The sequence below is a fragment of the Chaetodon auriga genome, chromosome 13 (genome assembly GCF_051107435.1).
Source record: "Chaetodon auriga isolate fChaAug3 chromosome 13, fChaAug3.hap1, whole genome shotgun sequence".
In the NCBI taxonomy this organism is placed as follows: Eukaryota; Metazoa; Chordata; class Actinopteri; order Chaetodontiformes; family Chaetodontidae; genus Chaetodon; species Chaetodon auriga.
The window spans coordinates 12492568-12519326 of record NC_135086.1 but is presented as its reverse complement, the minus strand read 5'-3'; the positions used below and the strand labels follow the sequence as shown (position 1 = coordinate 12519326).

Here is a 26759-nt window from a genome sequence, read left to right as displayed (position 1 = left end):
TACGGCAGCTACAAGACGCTTCTTCATAAATTATCCTTTTAAATGAGGTTTCGACTTCTTAGCTATTAGCGCACTCACCACAAAACTTGCCCTGTGAAGCTGATTGTTGAGCACCCAAACTCTGCTGAAGACTGTCTGCTTTATCCAGACGCATCTGTTGTCACAGCTCATCCAGTTTAGCATTTTTGTAGCTGTAATGAATGGCGCTTAAGCTTAGCATTCTTCATCACAAACTAACTTTAACGCACTGGCTTGCCTTTTCCGTCAAAAGAAAGAAAGTTTGTCCACTTCTCCCGAAAAGCGCGACACTCCGCGTCTACTTCCGCTTTGTGGACTGGCGCCGTTAACCACTGACGTATTATCAAAGCGACGCACGCCGTGTTGCGTTCAAGTCGGTTTCCTAACTTATGTTATTTTTCATATTACGGAAAATGTTTGTTTGTTTGTTTGTTTGTTTGTTTGTTTGTTTCTTTGTGTATTCATGAATTCCATCGCGGGCCAGAACCCCCCACTCTAACAACTGTAATTATTACTGTTCAATTACCCAGCTGACTTGTGTTGTGCATGATTCTGTACCCTCATTGTAATTTTACCCATCTTTTCATTGATGGTGTACACACAGTATTAGAATTCAGAGTATTACAATAACAAGACAAAGAAAAGTACTCATAGAAATTTATTAAGTTAAAAGAATGACAAGATATACATAATAAAATTGTGTTTCTTAAGTATTTCTTTTAAAAATAAACCCATCCCTAGGTCATTTTAAACTCCACCGCTCGAGTTTCATTATAATCATCAGACATGTAACAGAATTGAAATGTTTTTTAAGGTTAAATGCCTTTTTTATGAAGCTTTTTAATTTCGAATTCACTAAACTTTATACAAACATGAAAACAAATTCTGATATTGTTCAAATTTACATTTACAATATAAGCATTACACTAACACCAGGAGGCATAATACTGCAAGTCTCTGTTAGGCTACAAGGTATTCTGTAGCAAACATGTTAATTTTATCCCACAAAATAAAGACAGATAAATACGTCCCATATAAATAGACTATTGACATTCTGGCAAAAAGTGCTATTGCATTTGGTTTTTAAAAGATATTGCCCTTTATCAATCACTTTGAAGTACTCCTCATCCTCATCCCTCACAATCATGGGATTCAAAATAGTCCCAACTGATTGACAGACATCAGAAATGTGAATTTCGCTTTTCACGTTATAGGGATTTGTACACATTTATGCATGGCTTATATGGTTATGGTAAAGGATGACCTACTTACTAGATCTTCACATTCAATTTCACATCATATTCAATGTCTATAGACAACTTCAACATCATAGAATTATAGGAAATCAGTATAGAAATAGATAAAGAATCTAAGGATATGTTACGACGGTATTTCAAAATGCAAAGTATGTAACAAAATATTGATCAAATTGATCCAATGACAAAAACTTGAAATATCTCAACAAGACAAACTTTTTACATCTCCATAGTTTACAATCATGAAGAGGCCGAACATTTATGACACATTAGACAACACAGTTATTCACTAACACAGAGAGATTTACAAGACTAAACTTGAAGGATTGATAAACTGCAGCATAAAATACAGACTTGTTTACGAACACAAAGAAAGGACATGGACAAAGACACACCTCCATCTTAATTATCTTACATTTCTCACCTTGCACACCATATACTGTGAGCATTGTATGGAAAAGAAAGGACAGAAGTATAATTAGTAGATATACATATACTAAGCATGTACTGTCTTATTAGGGACAGTAATATTCTTTGTAAGATTCTTTACTTAAGCTAAAATAGCTCTTTATCTAAGTGTATTAGTGTCCACACATAATCTATACCCATGAATCCATGAATTTCAAGTTACTGTACATGTTCATTTCCTTTGTATTTGAGTTGAAAGGATGCTGCTTTTGTAATTCATGATAAGAAATATTTTACATCTATTTTTCATGCCGACACAACACTAGCTAGATTAGCTATGAGTGGTTATGCTGCATATTCAACAATGCAAAAAGTCTCACCATAATGCTTTGAGGTCTCTCTCAAACATCTTAGCTGTTGGCATGCCAAGTATTTCCAAAAGAACCTTTGGACATTTCATCTGTGATATTGATGATGGGTATTCCTCTGTGAAAAGAGAAGCCACACAGGTCAGAATTTACTCTCAACTTTATGCAACCATTTAATAAATGTAACAAATTACCTGTTGTATAAATGTTACTTGTGAAACAAATGTAATATAACGTACTTGTACCCCTCTAATGGCACTTGCACTACTCCCTCATCTTCTGCCACTATACTCTGCTCCTCCTCCTCCTGAGAGTTGAATAAAACGCAGGTTAAATGCATGTTAATATTATAAAATGAAATGAAATCTGCAGTCCGTTTATGAGAACAACAGCACCTCTTCAGCATCCTCAAGCTTCTTCTTCTTGCTCTCTGGCATCAGGTCATCCAGCCAGCTCAGCTCTCTCTTGGTAAAGAAACAGTCCATTAGCTTCCTGATGAACACGAGAGCCAAAACCTGCAGGATTGACACACAGAATTGAAACATTACACCAATCCTATGTCCTGATAAAGGAGGAGTTCAATGTGTTATTTTTGGGAGAGTTAAAACATGTCTGACACTTGAGCCCGGCTGACACTTAAATTAGCTTTGTGCTGAAACTTATGGTTCCTGTGTAATGATGCTGCAGATGATATAATTGGAGTGTTTACACACCATCATGGGAAAGACAATGGCAGCCCGAGAGGTCTTGATGACCCAGAGCAGAATCAAGCAACTGAGCTGGATGATGGTGAAGAGGTGCACCTTCCTCATCGGTACATGTCGCAGGTAGATGAAGTCTGGCTGGTGCTTCGCTGGCATACCGAACAGTCTCACACGGTCAAACAGCTGGAGAGAATAAATGATAAACAACTCTTAAACCTGCAATGACTGACTTTTTTGGCCACTTGGGAGCAGTGAAACAAGTTGTGAGCACAGTATTGACCTCAGTCTGTGGAGGTAATTCCCTGCCAAAAAATAAAAAATTAAACATATTTTACAAATGTTTAACAAATGAATGCAATCCAGTACTCACTCTCTTTTATCTCTGGTTTTGGTCTCCACCAACTCCTGAGAGAAATATTTGTCTCTTTAGCTGTTAAATGCTAAACTATGTCCACCCACTCATCGCTAACTGTGTCTGTCTCCTCTTTGGTGCTGAGCAGGTAGTACACTGTGGGTTTTTAGAGCTTTTTCTTTTTATCTGAAATCAGCTGCCTGCAAGAGGATTCAGATTGGACCAAAACAGTAAATCTGAGGGCTGGACAATTAAACAATGACATGAAACTCACTCCAAAGCTCCTTAAAGCCAAGGAGAGCTGCAGATTGAGGTGATAATTCTCTGGAGGGTCATCACCATGAGCAATGCCTTTTACGTTGTCAATGGACACACTGTTGTCACAAAAAATATTAATTAGATCAATTTTATGTTATCTAGCTTCATAATGCTTTTTGAGACGAGTGACCACAATTTGTGCACAAGTAAGGTAAAAGATTCCTAAATGTGACAAACCCACAGAGAATTATCATCCAACTCTGCAGCTTTTTAGCATATTTAAGGTCATCGTTTTGGCAACCTTTTCAAACAAAGAAAGCTCTTAAAATCTGACAACATGCTGCCACGCCAGCATCAAGCAGCTGCCCACCCACAAAGCTGAAAGATATTCTGTGTCTGCTCAGTGTTACTACAACAGGCTGGATCTCCTGAACAGCATAGAAGGACACCTGTGCAATAAAAGTAATTTTTTTCCCCAAAAGCAATTGTCTTAATTTAAATATAATTTTCCAACCCAATAATAGAAAGTACTCCAAAGTGAAGAAAATACGAAGTAAACAGGGCAATTAAATAACAGTCAGGTGTTCCATAAGTGCTGGGAACACACTGGAGGCCAATTAACACTTTTTATCTGGGCAGCAAGACAATATGGAGGCGATTCCCTTTCATGGCTTGGTGAAAATTAACAGACACAGATTATCCAGAACGTCTACAAATTAAAACTTAAACACACGGAAGAAAGCTGTCTGTCTAAGTCTCAGGCACGCAAATAATCTAAAAAGGAAAAAAGTTCTAGAATTACAACTGCATTTCTACACAACTCCTAAAGTATGTGATAATAAAATTTTAATTTTGGGAGTGCAGACCACTGTTTTCATGCCTGGTGCGAACATTAAGACTGAGAGACAAAAATAAGCAATAAGCAGTTTACTTGATGCAATGGACCGACAACATCACTAACCTTTAGAAAACTCAGACTCAGTGTCAGTCATATGAGGCAAGTGTTGTATCCTTATGTTTCCTTGTGTACAAAAAAAAATGCATTAAATACAGTCAAATTTAAATCATGTTACCTGAATGCCTTTGAGAGAAGATGCTCCCATGTACAGGAAGACTCCATACAACACAGGCATGGGAATGAACTGAAAGATAACAGAAAATATTATGTCAGTGTCTGTTTTATTTCAGCAGACCTGCTGCACTGCACTCAGTAATTAAGCCAGGAGCATTACATGTCCTCAGGATGAATGAATAATACTGGGAGAATAACTAAGTAATTGACCTTCAGCATGGATGTCATGAAGACAGAGCAGCCCATTAGGGTGAAGATCATGAGGCCGGTAATGCGTTGCTCTCTGATGCCGAGGAACTTGGGCTGCTCCCCAGGAGCCGAGCACTCTGACTCGAGCTTCAGGCTGTTGACGTGGGTGATGGAGAGGACGGTGGCTGCTACAAACCAGGGCAAGCCCATCAGAGAGCACACACCGAGCATCACCCCCACCATAAACAGATCCAGGTGGTACCCACAGCCTTTCTGAAGGGAGAAAGCACAAGCACATAAAGATGAAACACAGTGATTTTGAAGCACGTGTCTCCAAGGTGGCAAAGTTCAAAGCCAGGACAGGTGAGTACCTTGAGTTTGTTCTCCTTCCTGTTGATAATGACAGCCGTGATCTGCTGATCCATGAAGATGAGAATGGTACAAAGCAGAGCTGGGACCACTGTTATGACCGCGGTCCACCAGGGGTTGGGCCCCAGTGGGTTGATGAACCAACCTCGATCATCTCTGGTTGGCTGATTTGGCAACAAAATGATTGTCGTTGGTTACACGTAATAAGCAGCCTGTTGAAAACTGATGACGTTACTTTGCAACTTGTTTGATAAAATCTGCCAAACAATTTCTTTTGTGGACAAGCTCACCTTAAACACACTAGGAACCTTCAGTTTTGGCGAAGGGATCCCTAAGCTGTAGTCAACTAAGACCATGGTCAGGATGGTGAAGAAAACAGCGAAGTCACTGATGATGGACCTCACCTGATGTAGTGAAAAACGTGCAAAAATACCACTTAAATGTTGCAGTTCCTTTTATTTTAGCCAACATAATCTCAGGCATAAAGCAGGACTCTTCCATTTCCAATTGTCCTTGTTTCTGTTACGCAGTACCCATATTTGATCACTAGAGTGTCCCACTGCACTATGCTTCATTACCAAAGACATGTTAAGCAGCTGTAGTAGCTTTGTCATCCTGCTTGGATCATAATGCTGTAAAAGCTATGATAATGTATGCAGAAAAGTACCTTTGTGGGGAAGTAACTGCTGAACTTGAACTCCTTGAGGAAGGCGGACATGAAGACGGTGGAAAAGAAGAGGATGACACACCAGAAGAGGACGTCAGGAACGTAGGGCCCATGAGGGCCGCAGGCACTGCCCACAAACTCCCCTCGCTTTTCAATACAATCCTGCAACAACAGGTAGAGGGCAGATATTTATACTCATCACATGATTAGCAATAAACCAGCATCAGCAGATTCTGGGTTTCCACAAACAGGGTTTATGAACATCCACAAAAAACTTATCTGAGTGCAAAATTTTCTGCTTTTATAGTGATTTGCAATGAGTAATCCAATATAATCCAGCCCACATGCCCTTAATCTCCTCTGTTCAGCTTCCTCCATCTGGGAGAGCATGCCACTTTAAGGTGGAAAACCTAAATGTTCCCTTTTCAGTCTGTCTTTGTGGGACTCGAAAAATTCCTGCTTTTGTTTACGCGTAAAACCATCATGACAGATCTGTCTCTTTTACTTTGGCTACTTTTCTACCCCAAGTTCCCGTGGAGGGTACCTTGACCTCCAGCGCTTCCCAGTAGATTTCTGAGGCAGTGACATTGTTGATCTCCCAATACTTCAGGGTGCCATTGGTGGGGTCAGAAGGCTCAACACATGAACATCTGTGGAAGCACATGAACATCTGGGTGACTAAATAATCCCTCATCTGTCAGGGATTTACAGTACCTCCAAGAAACGTACTCAGTAATTATCCTTTTTTATTTTCACACCACTTTAAATAGCATATTGTGTGAGAATAAGTGTCCACATACGAGTACATGGTGAGTTTGTCCAGGTTGTTGTTCTTGTTGAAGGGATAGTGCTCTCCCAGGTGGAGAAGTTTCTCCAAGGCCTCGTAGATGAAGATGATGCAGATGAGTGAGGCAAAGGCTTCCTCTGTAAAACGTGTGATGTAACAAACCAGGGAACTGGCGTCTGTTGCAACCAGCACGATGCAGAGGAAAGCTGTCCACAGACCGATGCAGGATCTCAGGGACAGATAGGACAAGCCATACTCCCTGAATGGAGATAAAAGTGGAACATATCGCTGTGGGATGTATTTGAGCTCAAACCGCATCATGCATAGATTATTTAATGCTTGTAATGTGGATGATTGGAGGAAGTCATTATGACAATGAAATCAAATATATCACAACACTTAATGATCTATAGGGGGCCAGATGTTTGAGAGGTGGTTCGTCCACGATAAACATCAGACAGTGCAATCACAAAATTATGCAATGTGTAGATTAAAGTCACTGCTCATTCAGATAGATGATTTATGTGTACAGCCACATGAAGAGAAAACATACTTGCAGAATTTGAACAATATCTTTTCAAAAACAAGCACCGGCCCTGTGCTGCCCAGAATGGTGAGGGGCTGCCCGGCAAACAGGGAATAGGCTATTCCAGTCAGTGAGGCTCCAAACAGCGACTCAATTGCACTCTGGGGAATGGGAAGGGACAGAGAGGTTATCGGTGGACAGTTAGTTTAAAAATCGTAACCATATTGAGCTACAGCGGTTTGTCTGGTTTGATGTACTGAGAGGCGTGTACAGCAGTCTTCAGCTAGTCTTGGCAGAACATCGCGAGCATTAAGAGGAAAGGGGAATGTGATTTACTATGCGTCCTTCTGTTGCCTCGCCCAGCAGTCCTCCAAAGGTGATGACAGGGGACATGCAGGCACAGTAGAGGAAGAGGAAAGAGGCCACACACTGTAAACTGCAAGCGTCGGTGTAGTCGGACAGGTAGTGAGGTGCCTTGCGCTTGATGTCAAGAAGGAGACCGCCAAACCACCTGGAAATATTAAAAAGAAGTTCCATTTCATTTATTCCTGATGTTCAGCTCTTGAGTGTGACAGGCCTCTATGATCAAAAAGTCTAGCTGCAAATAGACGTCTCAAAGCAGGATGTTTCTATGGAAACCACTTCATAATCACAACTACAGACCAAGTTTACACACACGTAGCCGAACAGCATTACAGTGTGCATTTTGCAGAGGAGTGAGATTATTCAGTTTAAGCCTGTGTATATTTAAAAAAACAACTAGAATTTATTTGACATATTTTATGTTTATTTACCTAAAATTGGTCCACATGCCATCCATTCTTTAATGCTCTGAGTCAACATTAATATACTTTCTGTTCGACACATTTTTGAAGCATTTAAGTACAAACTATTTACAACATATTTTAAATAACCCTGTTGAAGAAGCACATTTGCAAAATCCCATATAATATTGAAGTGCAGTGCAGGCTCCCTCTAAGCTCTTGAAAAATTGCAAAATGTAATAACGTAAGTGTAGCGTGAAGCTCTGTTAGTAGTCTAACCATGAATACATTTTCAGCAAAAAAATAGTGAGCATAGTGAGTCGACTGCATGCTGTTCTGCCACAGCATTGTATATCCACAGTTTAGCATGAGCCACTTATTTATTAAGCATAATGTTTCTTCATCTCCTTATAAAGACTTCACACACTCTACACTGCATGTTCCTTCCCTTTGTGACTTCCCACCTTCCAGTGCGCTGCAGTTCTGGACCCCCGTGGCCACCGCTGTCCTCTTCCTCTTCGCCCTCTACTAATCCGTTTGGTAAAATGTTGCTTTTCTTCCTCTTCTCCTGTTTAACAAGCAATCCACAGCAGTTGGTTACTTTGATAGGTTCAAATCTTTAACAGTCAGGCGTCACAGAAATCTGAAAGAGAAAAGGCTAAAAGGCTAAATTCCAACTAACCTGAGAAGGTACATTTTTTGGTGGCTCTATCCGTATGGATGGGTCCCACTCTCCCGGAGGCAGGACTGTCACTTGATCAAGGAATTCATCAATCCCAGCAATCAGATCATTGCGGTCTTTAGCTTTATAGGCAACATCATGGAAAACCTGCAGACAGAAAAATACGGAAGGTCGATTAAAGCTGCATTCCCAACTCGAACCTTGACTAAGCGCAGTGCAGTGCACATGCAAGCCTCATCGCTCCCATTAAAACTGACATCCTTCAAGATTCATATACATTTTTTACTTTACAGGTTGGTGAATTTTTAAATGCAGGACTGTCTGCCAACCTTAACTGCAATCCAACAGACAGGCACAGTCAGACTTGTTTCTTTGGATGAGCTTAACTCCATGCAAACATGTGCAGAACATCCCATACAAACACAGACAGAGCCAAGGGCAGAACATTCACACTCACTAGGAAACAACAGCGTTAACCACTGACTCACAGTTCCTCCCTATAAAATATGCAGTTTCATCAAATCCACTCATTCCAAAGAGTGTAAAACTAAGTTTGGAATTTGTCAGAGCCCATCTTTTCCTCAGTGTCGATGGATGGCAGCCTAAATCCCAGACAAAAAGGAGGACATGAGGGCTGACTAATTGCCAAAAGCATGTCATAAAAGCTCTGAGCTGTGTTTCATGCTGAGAAATGTTCCATCACTTCAGGAATTTGTTGAGCTCTGCTGGACTGTGAATTTATGCAAAGTGTCTGCGGAAAGTCTGAATACGACATCCGGTTGACATTCAAACCAATCCACCCTATTTAAAGCGTTAATGAATAAATAAACTCTACAGCTAACATGGTAATAAGGTGTTCTTCAGTGGCTTCTCACCTCATCTGTCATTAGTGTTGCAATGGACCTTCCCATCTCATGATACTGGGGCCCTCTGCCCAAGGGCCCCAAAAGAATAAACAGAAACCTAGAGGCAAAAACAGATATTTTTAATACAGTGTCAAACCTGCATCCAAATTTAGATAAACGTCAGGGTTCAGCAAGATGAATAAGACATATTTGTGGCATATTTAGTCGAATTAGCCTGCAGTAACCTTGTGGCGATGGGGACTTCTGCCATCCCACTGAGCAGGACCGCCGGTGCGAGACGGACAAATGCCGCCACCGGCTTGTTCAGAAATTCCAGCTCTCCCACTAAGACGTTACACGCCTCAGCCCCTGCCGGGATCTTCTTCATGAAATGAAGGTCTATCTGCAAGAGGACACAAAGTGCAGCATTAAGAGCGTCATTAAAAGACCACGACACCCTTCCCCGAGTAGCTTATTGTCTAAGCTGCTTTGACCGAGAGCGTGCTTTGAAAAGTAGAAAAATATCAATTATGTTCGAAAGTGCATTCTATATGTGTCATTACTTCGCCCTTTAATCCTCACATTACACTCCAGATGAAATGGTATTACTGGATTTTTATCTGAATATAGTCCAACTACCCAGGCTTTGTGTGTCATAGGATGTAACATTCAAACAAGTCACAGATGTGTTAAAATGAAATATAACAGAAGATAATTGAGACATAGATGTTAGTTTGACCAGCAGCATAAGAATTCATTATGTTAGAGTATGGAGAAAAGCTGACCCTGAATATGATCCCCTTACAGTAGCTATACAGCATCTGCTTTCCACTCTTCCTTAATGTAGAGGAACTGCATTGTACAGCATCTTCTGGAATATTAAAGGTGTTGCTTTTTCAGCGATAATTATGTGGAGTTGACAAGTGTTGACTGGAGTGTTGTTTGTTCCTTCATCGAGTTCATATGGCTGCAGGGCGGCTGTTCAGAACCATCAAAAAGAATATTTTTCATATATTGATTCATTGTGACATTTATAAACACCGATATAGAGCTGTTTTTTTTAATCCTCACAGTTAATACAGATTATTTTTCGGTGTACATAATAACATGCAGATTAATAAATCGCTGCTGCAGCCGTGTTGCATTAAACTGTAAATTTGGACATAAGATGTAGGTACAGGAAAACAGCTGCTGTGCATTCAATTAAATGATCCACCAAGTAGGCAGAGTGTGCTTTATAATGCAATGCATAGTGAGAAGTGTAAACGGTGAAACAGTACAAATAATGACCTTGACAAAAGGTTAAAGGCATATACATTACAGGGGAGGATTTGATCTTTGTCTTTGCTGTGTGTGGTTGTCATGTGGTTATCATCAGTGCTGAATGACTTTTATAATACTTAACATGGTTATAATCCTAATCCCTTACTAGATGACCGTAGGAGCAAGCGATGTATTTGGGTTGCATGCCTGTCACTCAGTCACAGGATAGTGTGTGTGTGCCTGTGTGTGTGTGTGTGTTATATTAAATTATTGCATTATTATTGCCAATGCATTGATGTGTACACAGTGTTTTATTGCAAGAGGTAGAGCAAATCTTTATGACTTTATATTTTGCTGAGTATTCTATGACAGTCATCATACAGTATTTTATATGGTGACCTATTTTTGTAAAATCTTACTTTGCAGTAGAGTAAAAAGTGCAATTAGACATAGAAGCATAAAGTAGTATGAAATGAAAATACTTAAGAAAGAATTAGTTTTCTAAAGCACAGAAACACAGTGCTGTGTGTATTACTGTGCAGCTGAACAGTGCGTGTACCATACCTTGCTAAAGTCCACACAACTGTTCTCTCGGCTTGCGTCCCCTTTTCCGTCTGGACCGGCTAACTGAGACTGGGAGGAGGTCATGTGATCTGGATAATCCACACAGGAGTATTATGAATCACTTCCAAAACCTTCTCAACATTTCAGCAGCTGATGATTTCACTAAATATAATGAGGCTGACAAAGTCCACAGAATATCTCTAGAAAGGGAAATCAGGGTGAGGATCACACACAGGTCACAGAGGCCAGCTTTCACAGGTGCTGCTGAGGATAAAAGCACCCAGATTTTCATCACTGTTGTTGTCTCAAAAAATCCAGGCTCACGTTAACGTGATTACTGCCAAGCTGCCCGACAGGTCTGGCCTAATTTCTGTATGCATTAAACAGCAGGGTCAAAAATTAACACTAATTATAGTGTTTAATACGCTCACAAAGCATGACGTGGAGCTTATCTGAGATTGCTGCTTTGAAATTAGCTTGAAAATGCCACAGCAGTGAAATTAAATTGTTCATGATGTGCCACTAAGATTCCTAGTAAACTAGAAAATGATTAACAGTTTGGTGTGTTCTGCGTAACTAATTTTGTCATGTGGAGTGTTGGCAAACCTGAAGCTTATGAAATGTAGCTGGCAATGATATAGGCAAGTAATGCTTCCAATTACAAGCCGGTCCTGGACTAAATTTAGCCCAAATTTCAACCAAATAGTTCTTGTACTGTGAAGATCAACAGAAAACAAATTTGTATATTTACAGAATGTACTTTTGAACGTTGTCTTTTAATCTTAGCTCAACCACTTCAACCCAACAAAAGCAGCCTATTTCGCGTTGCCAGTATCAACACAAATCATGAGAATACTCCCCTCTACAATATGTTATTTAAGTATAAGCTGGTGAAGGGACAGGGGCATGCTGTATAAACCAGCACCTGTTGACTTCAGTGGGGCTGTGGCAGGTGGGTGGGCAGATGGTGGGTGGTGGATAGAATCGGGAATCAAGAAAAGATGGGAACATACGCAAGTTCGGACCATATGCTTAAAGGACACACACACACATATTGCACAAGTATCCACACTTAAACACTGCTGACCAGATTCATTACAGAATCCAGTAAGCAGCGGTTCCCAACCTTTTTGACCCCCTCAAACAAAGTTATGTCTTCTTCCCCTTTCTCACAGTTTGCAGAAAGCATGTCAACATGTTCTCACTCCAAACTCATCACATACAGAGCTTTGGTCAGGACCCTTGGTGTCACTTGGTACCCCTTGGTACATTCAGGTTAGTCCACTGGACTTCTATAGACAGTGCGTTCTCACTCCCAAAGCATCACCAGACGTAATAGAAAGAGTGAGAAAAGTCTGCCTGTGGAGGAGTTGGAGTGACTGGGTGGGTCAAGCACAGTGACCAGGTCTGTGTCCCATGTGAAACCAACAGTGAACAGAACAGATTCAGAACTTAATGTAAATAAGTAACGTTTGAAGCTAACATACTTACTTTAAGCCAAACCGAGATCTTTTCCTAAACATAATCAAGTTGTTGTGATGCCTAAACCTAACCAAAGACCCGTCTCAGAGCATCAGCCATTGTTCTCAGCAAGCTTTATTTTGAAAGTCTTTTGTTAGCTTCAGCTCTGCATGTTGAAAAATTAGGCTAAAGAGGTACCCAGTGACACCAAGGGGGCCTGACCGCATGAGCCAAGTTGGGAATGACAATGTGTTGCTGTGACCAGCTCAACCAAGGACTGATTTTTCCATCTCAATTTAGAAAAAAGTTATGTTGCATAACAGAAACATGTTTTCTGCTTTCCTATCCTGGTAATCATCTCCTGTCCCCTCAGATGTATCTTGCAACCTCATAGATGGTCTTGACCACCGGGTTGGGAACCATTGCAAATGAAGACGGTACCACCTCTTGGATTTTCTCACCATGCCTGTCCAGGTGGAGCTCCGATGCCCGTCGGCCCATGTCAGCAATGGAGCGTACGATCGGCAGGCGATTAGCCAGCTTCTTCTGGTTCTGGTGATGGTGCTGCTTCAGCAGCGTTTCCCGCACTTTCTTTCTGAGCTCATCTCCCAGTGGTGAGTATAATTCCTGGTGGTCCAAGACCATGTCTGAGATAGACACAGACATGCTATTTGCATTCATGTTTCAGGGTTCGAGCAAAGGCTTTTGCCCAGAGTGAACTGAATTTTGGGGAAACAAAATGTGTGAGATCATATTCCTGGATTACAAACAGTGCTTCAAACAAATGTAACAAGTACAAAGTCACAGTGTTAAGACAACAAATTTTCCTTCTCAGGTGAGATGTAGGCCGAAAGCATTTTCTCCCTGCAAGGTACAAATCAAGGAAGTGTACTTAGAAATGAGGCTCCAAATTTAATAGTCACCAATAGAATATTTTCGAAGTTCAGAGATTCTAAGTTGCTAAAATTGAATTAAAAAAAATGTCACCTGTTCAAACTGTTACCTGCAATCTCCTCTATGGTATTAGCCCTCATGTCGAGCAGCACAGTGCTGTTGATGATGCAGCTTCGCAGCTCAAACAAGCTGTGTAGGGACAGAGTGGCTACGTAGGGTTTACTCCATCGCTCCCCTCCATCCTCAACATCCTCCTCGAACTTCAGCCACCTGTAACAGGAGTTGAGTACCAGTCAGGAGAGGAGAGGCCAGCAGACGACAAACTGGCCAGCCATCTGTTCTAGCTGCAATAACAACACTCACATTCTGAGTCCCTCTCCCTGCACATTTAGCTCTAATACATCTTTCTCTCTCTCTCAGTTTCACTCATTTACTCCCCGTCCTTATTGCCTCTCATCAGGGTATCACTATAAATAAAATATGTCTGATTTACCATTTTAACAGAAGACCATAATTCGTCTGCTAAATAAATTCTACATCTTGATTAACGCTGACAATTATCAGAGGAAAAAAGAAACAAACAGTCGATTCCCCTCGCAATTACACCAATGAGTTGCAATTACTTAATGTAATGGGAACACAGACATTAGACACACAGCTACATCTTTCATCAGTGTAAGTGGGATCATGGGCATGGCCGGTCCATTCAATCAGAGCTTTCAGTAATCACATGCAAGTCATGATCGTTTGTAGACGCTACGTTTTAGTCATGACAGCCTGACAGTACCTGGCACTTTCCCTCCAATCAGAATCCTCTCCTTCCCTCACACAGATTTCATCCATCTCTGTGAACAGGTCATGAGGAATATGCTCCTCATCATCATCCTCAGTGCCCAGCAGGAACTGCACTCTCTGGCTGGGAGTGTCTGGGAACACAAGGAATCACAGTGAATGGTTGGAATACAATAAGTATCTGAAGTTAGTGAGAGACAACAGGTATAAATGCCATTTGTCTGTGCTATGATGCATGCACGTCCATGGAGATTTACCATAAACAGGAGACTCCCTCCCCTCCACCAAGGTGAGGGCCCGGTCGCTGATCCTCTTCCTGTGTTTGTTTCCATGGTGACGGTGCCTGCGATGGCTGCGGTGCCTGGTACTGCCCAAGGGGACGTGGACCCCGATGTAAAGAGTCCTGTGACCTGGGGACACATCCCACACTGGTTAGAGGAGGATCAACTGCAACCTGTGTGTGTGTGTGTGTGTGTGTGTGTGTGTGTGTGTGTGTGTGTGTGTGTGTGTGTGTGTGTGTGTTACGTATGTGGGGACTTGCTTTCATTTTGGACATAAATCCATCAACAGTATAATAAGTTGATGGAGAATCTGGGCCTGACAAGTGAAGTCAGTGCCTTAAACTTGCATTTTTTCTAATGGCCAGCAGGGGGCAACGCCACTGGTTGCAAAAGGAAGTGCGTTTGTATGTAAGCTTATGAGGAAATGGCTCTCAATGACCCCCTTCCTTCTTGATTTATTACCTCAGCAAACATTTTCCTATTGACTTTATGGTTTCCATCTGGTTTCAAGTGTTCTTTAGTACAGCATGAAGTTCATTTTTGTAAATTATGGTCCCATTTAGAGTAAAATAGATGTTAAAGCAGGTTTTGTTTTAGGGCATGGCTGCCTTGTGATTGAAAAGTCACTACCATGGCTTGTCCTGTGGTTTGGTCAGATCCAATTAGGAGGGGAAGCAATAAGTTCTACTCATAAAACTCAAACCTCTCAAGCCTACAGTCACAAAAAAAAAACAAACAAGATGGCAACGGCCATAATGCCAAACTCTTGGCATCACTTTGACTCTTTATTAAACAGTCTACGGACAAAACACAAGTCCCCATTTTAGGAAGAAAACTTTGGATAAGGTTATATAAAGTTTAGGTTTAGGTTAAAGTTAGGGTAAGGGTTGGGGTCAGGCAAGTAGTGGTTAAGGTTATGGTTAGGGTAAGTCTCCAGGAAATGAATATAAGTCTATGTAATGTCCCCAAAAGTGATGGAAACACAACTGTGTGTTTGGCGTGTGTGTGAGTGTGTGTGTGTGTCTGTGTGTGTGTGTGTGTCTGTGTGTGTGTGTGTGTCTGTGCGCTTTAAGAAGCTTTACAGATAATCATTATGATTTCACTGATCATGGTTTAGTACTTCTTTGTGTTACTCCATTAAGCTTTATATTATTTATTATGTGTTTCTGCTGCATCCTGAGTGTTTTTACAGGGATGAAGTGCATCACAGATAATATGTATTAATATAATACTGCTTACTGCTACTATATAATGCACCATGCCACAATGAGCATCGAGTTACCGCCACCTGTTACAGCTGAACAATCATTAAGAAACTATCAGGATTACCTTGCCAACATAAAAATAACATTGTTGGTTTTCTCGCAATGACATTTGACAATAATAGACACAAAACAACAAAGAAACGGATGATGGAAAAGATGATTCACAGGGATAAAAGGTTTTTATCTTTCTGCAGCTCCTTTTACTGAAAAATGTACTGAAACCAGACTTAATAATGCCTAGTTCACTTCTAAAAATATCAACAGAAAGTGCAACAAGCCACAATAATCTACCACATCACCTTCATGAAAACATTCTCTTAATAGTCTCCATCATAAATAATCACGTTGTCCCCAATAAAGCATGAGATAAAATGGGATCTATGCATCATGATCTCTTATCTGTGCAAGTAAATGTTGCTGTAATGTGTCGACTTGGCACACAAAAACCTGTCCTGAAATAGTCATCCTTTCCAGACAAACAATTATAGATGAATCAGTGTGTGTGTTCAAAATGAGCTCTAACCAAAATGAAACAGTTGCGAAAAAAATAGTGGTCTTCGTCAGCAGGGGCATTTGATTCCTAGTGTGAAAGTGTGAAAAAGTTGCAGCGTACTGGCGATAAGTGATCTGATATACATAAAACATTACAACAACATGTATGGCATGAAAATAGTGTGATCTAGTGAGATTTTAGCAGATAGTATAGTATCTATATATACAATCCTCTTCATGAAGGCAAAACATGAAAGCATATTGCGTGACATGAGTGCATATGGCTATGACAAGCAAAGTGTTATTTTACACTTCAAATGCATGATGTGTAAAATTTAACATTGCACTTACATAATAATGAGAGATTTATGTTTGCGTCTATTGTTCTTGTTTGTAAATGAGTGTGCATACACTCATGGCTCGCTGCTGTGTGAGATTTGTGTTGCCTGGTTGTTCGTTCATCCATCGTTTTTACCTTCAAAATGCCTTGCACAACTATGTGTGTGTTTGTGTGTGTGTCCATGATTGTGTTGGTGCAGGTATGAGACAGCAAGGGAAAGAGAAAGACAGAGAGAGCATGTCTGTGTTTGCACTCGTACGTCAGCCCACTCAGTTCACTGCAGTATGACATGAAGATCCAGACAACCCCATACAGCACATACAGTGCTCTCCACAATGATTGGTACAGCTCTGCCAAAACACTGGGTGAGATGCATGACACAAGCAATTAATTAAGATTTTCTGGAGCCAAAAAACTATTAGTTTTTTAAGTTTAAATCCAAAACATGTTCTGAATACTGTCAGTCAAAAAGCACTGGATTAGTCAGAAACAGAATTCTCGCATGTTTTGCACCACTTACTACAATGATGGGCAGTTTTTATTTTACAGTTTTGCGGCTTTCTTTGCTGTTGAGCTCTGGAAATAAGCTGCAAAGAGAGCCTATAATGAGCCCGAGAAACTACTGCATCGAGCCTTGAAACCTTTTACTGAAATAAAACTGTATGCTCTCAGTTAAGGTGTCATCTAATATCTTATGGCACGTTGTTTGCTAACCTACTGAAGCAATGTGTGTTAGCACTCACACACAACAGTCATGCATGAGATATACCCACACTTAGAGTATCTTGCCATACATGAGGTCTATTTTCATTATGGCCATATTTGATAAATGACCATAATGGCTTTAAAACCAAAAAGCTGTTTTAAATGGACTGAAAAGCTTCAAGCAGTGTATTGTTATCTGTGTCTGCAGATGCCGATGGGGGAAGCTTCTGGCATTTAGTTACCCAAAGTCACTCAGTCGCACTGTTTGTATCTTTGTTTTGACTGTCCACCTTTTTCAGCGGTTATGAAATTATTGATGCAAACTCAGCTCACCCACAGTTTTCTAACTCCCACTTTGCTCTTCTCTTTTAAACTATGAAAAAGCTGTCAAGAGGAAAGCAGCAGTTACAAAGACAGAGTGGGCGGACTCAGCTGCACCAGCCTTTCACTGCTTGAAGCGTTTTGTTATCCAGATGCATTCAGTGTCCGTTCGTGTACCTTCCAGATCCTCCTTCTCAAAGTTGGTTCCCTGTTGGGATCGTGTTCCTCCTCTGTCCACCACAGCCTCATCATCACCCCTCTGTTGGACACACAGACGCACACAAACGCATATTCAACATTATAATTAAAGATTATTCAAAAGCACAGTCATTAACTACAGTATCTTAACTGCACAATGTATCCTGAATATCATATGAAAGGAAATGTTTGTTGACTTGGTGTGGCCTCACAGTCAGGGAGCATTATGAACACATTATCCAACCAAATAGCACAGTTGCCACAGATACTAATTGCACCAAGCTTTTAATAATGGGAACAATAAATAACCCACCTATAATTAAAGATTCACTTCTGTACAGGGTGCTTCCTTTGCTCTGACCTGTACTATGTTGTTAACGGGACTCAAGCTCAAAAGGTGAATGGCTGCTTGAGTTTATTTACAAAAAGTTTGATGAAGTAAGTTCATTTTCTCCTTAACTGGCCATTTTGCTTTTTTGTTTTCGTTTTGTTTATCCATCGTCTGCCACCCACACTTATCCAGTTACAACACTTCACACTCGTTCTTAACTGGAGGAGAGAGATAAAACAATTCTTCAGACTATATTTCGAATAAATTAATCCAAATTCTATTTACCATTTTTTTTAACAAGCCACACAGATGTTCTGATACAGAGGGGGCAGAAAACACTTGAAGCACAACATTGTAAATCTCACACTGGCTTTTAGTCGTTAGGGGGAGCTTCACGACATAAAAGGCCGCAAGAGAGACGCTGAGTTGGCCTTGTTGCTGTTGAACTAGTGGTAATATTAGCTGGCTTGCTAAATTACGTCTTATGTTGTTGCACTTGCCCGATGTTTAGCAAAGTTGTGACTTGCAAGTTTTTGATCACAAGTAATGTAATCATAACAAATGCACATGTACAGCTGTCTATATTTACGACAGAGGTGCGTAAATGAATTGCACTAAGAAAATGACAAAAAATACAAGTTCTTGCGTAATGTTGCTTTAAAGGCTCTTCGAGCTTGACAGATTTTTCATGGACTCTCCTGTCCTACAGAACCACCAGGCTGATACTCACTGAAGTACTGGGCACATGTGACAAAAGTCAATTAGCAGTTAACACAAGTAGTTAGATTTTGTGACAGCTCAACAAACAGACCTGCAGCAGAACATGCAGTTATTGCTTATAGAGGAGATGGTGCAGAGCACATGGATCTGCCTGATGAGAGTCAGATCACTGCGAGAACCAACATTCTGTGGTGTGAATGTCGGCCTGCTTATGTAATACTCGTGAAAGAAGATGAGAGGGAGTAGGTGGTAAGAGGGAAAACCAACAGAAATCATTATTTGTCAGTACAGGCAGAGATAAAAAACTCAACTTTTCAGGATTACACTTCTCTGAATCTGAACACCAAGACGTTCTCATAACTCGGCATGAACGTTCACAGCTACATTGCACAGCCTTAAACAATGAATGAGTACACTAATGAGGGCACTAGGCAGCAGAGAAGTGCTATAAGCAGCATGGAGAGGCTGTGGTGGGGTAGGGTGAGGCCACAGGTCGCCAATGTAATTCCTCAGCAAGATGAAGGTTCAACAGGAAAAAGCTGAAAATTTGAGGCAAATCTGGGAAGAAGTCATCAAAATATCAATAGATTTTTTTTTTTATCTAGGTTACTATTATTTCATTGGATTATAATTATTGATGTATTAATGTGTGAATCTGGTACATGTGGAGCTAATTTATATTATTTTCGGCTGCGCAGCCTAATCCATAAGAATGTATCATCATTTATTATACTGGGGCAAGTTATGCAACATTTTCTTAAGCAGTTAATTGTTAGCTCTGTCTGTCAGATGTTTGTTGATGGGCACGTGGAGTGCAGTGGATTTGTCTGCTAAAAAAATTAGCCCAATTTGGCACTAACTTATTCAGTGGGAGGCGGTCCCAGAGGGTTCCAAAGAAAAGCTCAGAGAAGCAGCTGTGCACCTCTGCACCCTGCAGAAAACATCTCACTTTTCATTTCGGTGCCCATGTTAACAAAGCAGCTGCACAGCCCGCACGAGCAGCACAGTGCACCTATTTTTTACTTTCACATTTCTCAGCAAAAATCGACAGTGAAAATGATCTGCTGAGAGTGAAGAGATATAAGGTATTCGTATCTTATCCACAATATCATGTTAACATGTTAATATGCTAACGTTAACTAAGTTAGCTAAGAGAAATTCAGTTACACACAACTGTGGTGCTTGATTAGAAGTCAAAGTGTTGGACTGACAGACTCGATGCCACTGCAGAGCAACACAGGTAGTGTGGTTAAAAACAGATTGTGTGTACATTTTGCACTTTAAGCACTTAGCTGTTAAAGATATAATGTATACATAACTTCAGAAGGAAAATCACCATTATTACTGCAAACAAGTATCAAGCAACCTTCAAATCTACTGAACAATCTGTGAAAAGTGTGACATATAAACACTGCCAATATTTAGACACGGTTACTTATCGGAACTGGGCGCCGTGCTGTTGTTGATTAGTGCACCAATGGTGTGGACTTAAGAGTAAAACTCATTTGGCACTGTCATTTACTGTAAATCCAAACAGCAACAGCTGGGATTGAGAAAGCAAAACAAACATACAACTGCCTTTACTGCTGGACAGAGTTCTGCAGGATCAATCCTGTCTACTGGAGATCACAAACAGATTCAAAGCACTTATTACGGAAAGTATTTTTATCCGGAAAGCTTGTTTGATATGACCATCTTGACCACCAGTTGACCATCGAGGCATTATGATAATGAAGGGCACTGCTGTTCACAGATGCAGTGCCACATGGGCTGACCAGGCCACAGGGCTGATGTTCATAATCTGTCTACAAATATACAGGACATGGATCAACATCCCTGCTCAGATTAAACTGCCAGTATTTGTTACGAACACACCAGCCACATAAGACCATATTAATTCTGCACTGTGCTCACATACAATGGTTACATTTCTAAAAACTGCACCACACTTTGTTTTTTACAATTGGTGCCACACATTTCTCAGTACCGACTTCACTGAGATTTCAAAACTCAGTGTGGACTTAACTGCGGATCTCTTTTCATTTCCACGACACAAAATGCTTTCAATGACCACAACTTTCAAAATTCATGAGCTGTTTCCTCACTCAAACTCTGTGTAGTGACACTCCAGTTTGCACATGTTCACATACTATTTTCAAAACTGTTAACATTTATGTTCAGAACCTGACATAACATAAAATTACTGTAAACTGGACTGCAGCTTGCTACATTCTGCAAAATCTACATAGAAATCAAGATCAAGAAATAAAGATGCAGTCCTTCCTATTTAGGACCCACAACCCCAATTCCCCAAAAGTTGGGATCCTTTTCGACACATACTCAGCTGAAAACAGTACAAAGATCTAACGTTCTACCTCATCAACATCACTGATTTTTGTAAATATCTGTTTATTCTGAATTTAATGCAGCAACACGTTTCAAACAAAATGGAACAGGAGCAGCTAAAGACTGGGAAAGTTGTGGAATGCTCCAAAAACACCTGTTTGGAACATTCCACAGGTAAACAGGTTCATTGGTAACAGGTGAGAGTATCATGATTGGATATGAAAGGGGCATCCTGGAAAGGCTCAGTCGTTCAGAAGCAAAGATGGAGAGAGGTTCACCACTTTTTGAAAAAGTGCATGGGCAAGAGTTCAAGAACATTTCTCAATGCACAATTGCTGAGAATTAAATAAGTAAGTAATTTCACCATATGTGATTTCATCAAAAGATTCAGAGAATCCAGAGAAATATCTGTGCATGAGGATATTACTACATGGCTTTAGGACACTTTGGGAAACCACTGTCGGTAAACACATTTCTTCACTGCAACTACAAACCCATATATGCCAACATGTGAGCTCAAACATGTGCTGTGGTCTGATGAGTCCACATTTTTAATATTGTTTTAGGAAATCATGGATGTCATGTCCTCCAGGCTAAAGAGGAAAAGGACCATGCAGACTGTTACCAGTGCAAAGGTCAAAGGCCAGCATCTGTGATGGTGTGGGGGTGTATTAGTGCCCATGGCATGGGTAACCTGTGAAGGCACCATGACTGCTGAAAGGTACATACAGGTTTTGAAGCAACATATGCTGTCAGGTAGATGTCCCTGCTTATTCCAGCAAGACAACATCAAGTCACATTCTACAGGTGTTACAACACCATGGCTTCATGGTAAAAGGTATCAGACTGGCCTTTCAGTTTAAAACTACAACAATTAGTGTCCTCATTTCCCCAAAAAATGTAAACCAAAGAAAGCCTACTGAAGCATACTGCAGCAATTCTGTGACACACACTGTAAGGCAGCACAAACCATACAATACAGAAGCAGCCTTCCTTTTGTTTTAATGGGATTTTGGTTTATGCTAAGCAGCTTAATTCAAGATACGTAAAGACAATAGTGATGTGTGAAGAGTTTGGAGAAAGTGAACTCAGTGTGTAGAAATATATGTTACCAATGATAAATTGCAATATATCCTCTTCCCAGCAGGAAAACCCATCTCCAAAGCAGGACTTCATATAAGTGCACCTCAAGTCCACTTCAACCAACTCCCATGATGGTTCTGTATGAAACCATATGAACAGAGTCATACACAAAGCTGTTTGGTGGATTTGATGTTTTTGTGCCATTTAAAAGGGCTTGATTGAACATAGAGATGCTAGGATATAACATTAACACATAACCATGACAGATCTACTCACCAACAAAATCTTGTTACAGGACTGGCAAACCGCACAGCTGAAGTGATATCGCAGGATGTGGCACATATTTGGACCTGATCCCTACAGATGGCTGTGGCATTTTTGGAACCATCAGTGGCAGCAATATCATTAACTGCACAGGCTTTCGTGTGGCACTGTAATCCTTAAATGTTTCTGCTATAAACTTCAGCATCTCTAAGAGGACACATTAGTAGCCTGCTACATTTATTTATTTATTAATTTATTTCTGTTCAGAGATGCTTTGAGGTGTTTTACAGCTTTGCGCTCTCGCTCTGGCAGACTTAATATCTGCATCCATCTCCACACTGCAAGACTGAACAGCAAATGGTCAACAGCAAGAAGCTCTTTTCCACTTTTTTACCAGGATTTTACACCCATGTTGAACACACAGACACCTTGCCCTCTGCGAACCACATAGTTTCCTCAATCAACCAGTACTGTACACCAGTAAACCAGTGAGTACATCAGCCCTGATGTTACAACAGTGAAGATGACCATCAGGTCTTCTCCTACCTGGTTTTTGAAGAGCCAAGGAGCCTCCGAGTATTCAGAATGCATGAGCTTTCCCTCTGTGTCCTCCACTATATAATCAGTGCTACGCAGTCTGAAAGCTGAGCTCTGCAGTCTAAACTCCTGCTGCCCTGCTCACACCATGCCTGGCAGCCGCTTCTGATGCCCTTCTGTTGTGTCAAACAACTGTATTTTTGATTGAGCATCTATCGACAGAGCCTCCAGTCTCTCATAGTGAGATTATCGCCGTGACATCACTGCTGCTGCCCGGCAACATCTTAGCAAAGACGAAGCTTGATTCATACTGTGCCTCCTCTCTTTCCTCTTCATAAGTATGCAAAGTAAAGCTAAAGATAAGCTTGTCATGTCGCATCAGATCAACTTGGTCACTCCGTGTGTCTCTGCATCTCCACCAGCGACTCTGTGTTCTGCTTGAACTCTTCTGATCTAAGAAACCTCAAAATGTACGTTTTATATGCTAGTTTTTAATTTTAACTATGATCCTCGTAGTGACAGACGCCATAAAGTCCAAAGAGTGTAACTCACCAAACTTCTACGCCCAACTGATGAGCCAAAGGAGGAATTGACCTGAAAGATAAAAAAAAAAAAAGATCACTGTAGAAGGATTCATATATAAATATATGTATACAAACATAGGAATATTGCATTGTAATCAATGTAATCTAAGGAGGAATCAGCCACTCAAAACACTTTCACAATAAAGGCTAACTCTCAAATGTTATTTTTAGATTCTTAAATCTTCAGTGACTTTTAAGGTCAGGTGGCGACCTCGCATTTTCAAACCACGGCCATGTGGCTCTCAAAGCACAACCAGAGCAAAGAAACTCTCAGTCTAAAAGCCTGTCCGTCTAAAACCTTCAGCTAAATGGAAAAATCTGTTTTGATGTGAACAGCAAATGGATAATGACAACAAATCTTCCCCAAAATGACCAAAGACCAGCGGGGACAACTAGCCCACGTGTCTGTGACAACATCCTCTGAGAGACTTTATTTTCTTTAACATCTGTAAGATTTGCCAATTTCTCCAAAAACACTGTTGTTTTTGTAAGGATAACAGTGTGAGAGCTTACTGCTGCTGTATACATTTGTACAGTCTGTAACTATGTCAGAACAGCATGACTCCACCATACTTTTATGTAAACCTTAATCTATGTCACACTTTCATTCCAACAATGACACAAGGTCACTTCTGTCTTAATTTAGTGCATTAATGGCACATCTGCCATGACAGGGATCTGGCATATAGTACAAAGAAATGGGACATCAATCATTCCACCGACAGCATTTATGTTACACAGTGAAACAGCGTCATACTGCAGCACGAAAGCAGAGCCAGTCAAAACGTGCCTGCTCCAATGCAGAAAGTAACTTTCGCATCACGCTTCTGAAGACTGAGTAACATTTTGGCTCGCTGAAAATAGATTTCATCAGTGATGCAACATCGTGCTGCAAGCTGACATACTGTCAATCATCTTTGCGAGAGAGCCATTTTCCGTCGGTTCCTGCAGGTGAGCTGCAGTCGCTCAAAGCTCCACAGGTACTTCACCCCCCATGCATGAAGAGATATCAAACACCCTGCCTCCTGAGGAAACTGCACTTTTAACCGCATCTTTTAAATGTTACCATCACTCTTCTAGCAGAGCACAGCACACAGATTCAACTTGACAGTCGGATAAAAAGGCTTCCTGAAATATTCATCCACATAGGTAAATATGTGTCCCCAGAGATCATTGCTCTTTACCGTCGGCAGCAGCGGCTCTATCTGAGCCCCTTGGTCCGTAGTATCCATCTTCCCTTTCTCAGCAGTGATCAGAGAGCTGGAGCAGAGACCTCCGCTGTGTGTAATCCCGGCAGGTGTAGCAGTAAGTGAGCGACCACACAGCGGTCACATGTTTATGATGATCGTCGCTCAGCGGCGCGGCGGTGATTTGCGCCTCTCGTGCTGTCCTCGTTCATTAAACATGCGCGTGTGCGCCGCGTCACTCATCGAGCGTTTAACCTTTGCCTCAGACGTGAGGAGACTCTCATCTGATCAGCAAAACCAGCCATTTTTGTTCTGTGTGAAATGTTACTGGAGGTGTGCAATATGTCATTGCAAGTTATATAACAATTTCACTGTGCTTTTTATTAGACTCAGTGGGGATAAGATTACTCACGAGGACTATTTTAAGCAGGAAATGCTGCACTCCCAACTTTCCTGTCTGTCCCATTGTTTTCCCCCAGATTTTCCAAAATGCAAGGTAAGAACTCGTTGGTGTGATTTCACATGAAATCCTCTTGACGTTCACTCCCTAATTCCCTAATCTTGTGTTGGAGGATGTCCCATAAAACTTAAGCTGCTTTTCCGAGTCTTCTGAGTCATCCTTAAAATGAACTTAGCAGAGGTGTTGCTGCTGGATCAGCACCCCTCTGTGGATAAACACAAGACAGCTCAGAGCAAAGGCACAAACTCAGGGATCATCCTCAAGTACTGACATAAGAAGTGATGAAACACTAAAAGGTCAGAGAGACACATTTAGTTTTGGGGGGTCATGGTAGAGCAATAAAAGCGTGCTTGTGATTTAATATATAGGGGCACAATACACCCTTGTGGGTGATGTGGGTCTCTAACTTCAGACCTGAAACTTGTCAGAATCTGTATTTATCAAAGTATTGCTAAAAGACTGAACTAAATATATAGGCTTTCACCCTATGGAGAGCCTTACCTGATACATCTGGGTGTATCAAGCCACCCATGCATAAAGTCTATGTAATGATGAGGGTTATCTGATTTTTTTATCTGTCATATTTATTTGTCAGTCAGAGTGTTTACTGGGCTGATTAGAGCTTGTGGATTGCAGCTGAAACCCTTTTTTGGCACTGCAGTGGAGCGGCTTTTTCAACAGCAGGATTCCTTTAACTGGTATGATAATAAAGTATCGCCATCTGGTGTAGATCTCAATCCATGCTGTCCCAGCTGAATCCAGAGGCAAACCGCAGTAATTGTGATGAAGTCATAAATAGAAGTTTGTTTATTAATAAGTGATCTTCGGATTTGTCATTGCTGCCCCTGGACTGAGACCCTCCTCCTGAGAGCCACATAATGAAAAGCTGTTTGATTTCAGGACCTGCATTCAGTTATCGCCATCTGCTGTTTATCCCTGGGAAGGCCTATCACGGACTGACACACACACACACACACACACACACACACACACACACACACACACACACACACACGCTTTATGACAAGCTGAATGCCGCGCGTCGTACTGACAGCTGTGAGCTTCTCCTTCACACTGAAATCCCAATTATGTGCACATTGAGCTTATTATGTATCAGCTTTAATTATTTTTCAACTTAATTAATTTGATATCAGTGTTCAATAATGTTTCAAATGACGCAATTAAAAAACAGATGACTGAGGCAGAGCGTAAATAGAGCTTGAATCATTCAATCAGCAATTAACCAATCAATCTGAAATTGATTTTAGTTAAAACACACACACACACACACACACACACACACACACACCATATATTCTACAAAATGTGTCGTGAGGTTTATCCTTACCCCTGTTTTCTGCGGGTCTCTTCTGGTCCACATTTTCAACACAGGCAAGACTTTCTTT

At 40.9% G+C, this 26759-nt stretch overlaps 1 protein-coding gene across 1 annotated transcript; it reads right to left on the bottom strand.

Annotated features, from left to right (window-relative positions):
* Nucleotides 1-661: 661 nt before the first annotated feature.
* Nucleotides 662-25211, bottom strand: slc4a10b (solute carrier family 4 member 10b). The gene is made up of 26 exons (XM_076746323.1): nt 24891-25211; nt 23675-23716; nt 17821-17902; nt 14497-14649; nt 14235-14373; nt 13557-13717; nt 13015-13200; nt 11093-11181; nt 9511-9668; nt 9296-9383; nt 8421-8567; nt 8203-8306; nt 7311-7485; nt 7002-7135; nt 6462-6707; nt 6206-6311; nt 5662-5823; nt 5285-5398; nt 4997-5158; nt 4647-4898; nt 4438-4506; nt 2764-2937; nt 2446-2565; nt 2290-2357; nt 2063-2168; nt 662-1713 (listed from the first exon to the last, which is right to left on the bottom strand). Exons 1-25 carry the CDS (start codon nt 24936-24938, stop codon nt 2093-2095), a joined length of 3255 nt encoding a protein of 1084 aa, XP_076602438.1. The 5' UTR covers nt 24939-25211; the 3' UTR covers nt 662-1713; nt 2063-2092.
* Nucleotides 25212-26759: the final 1548 nt, after the last annotated feature.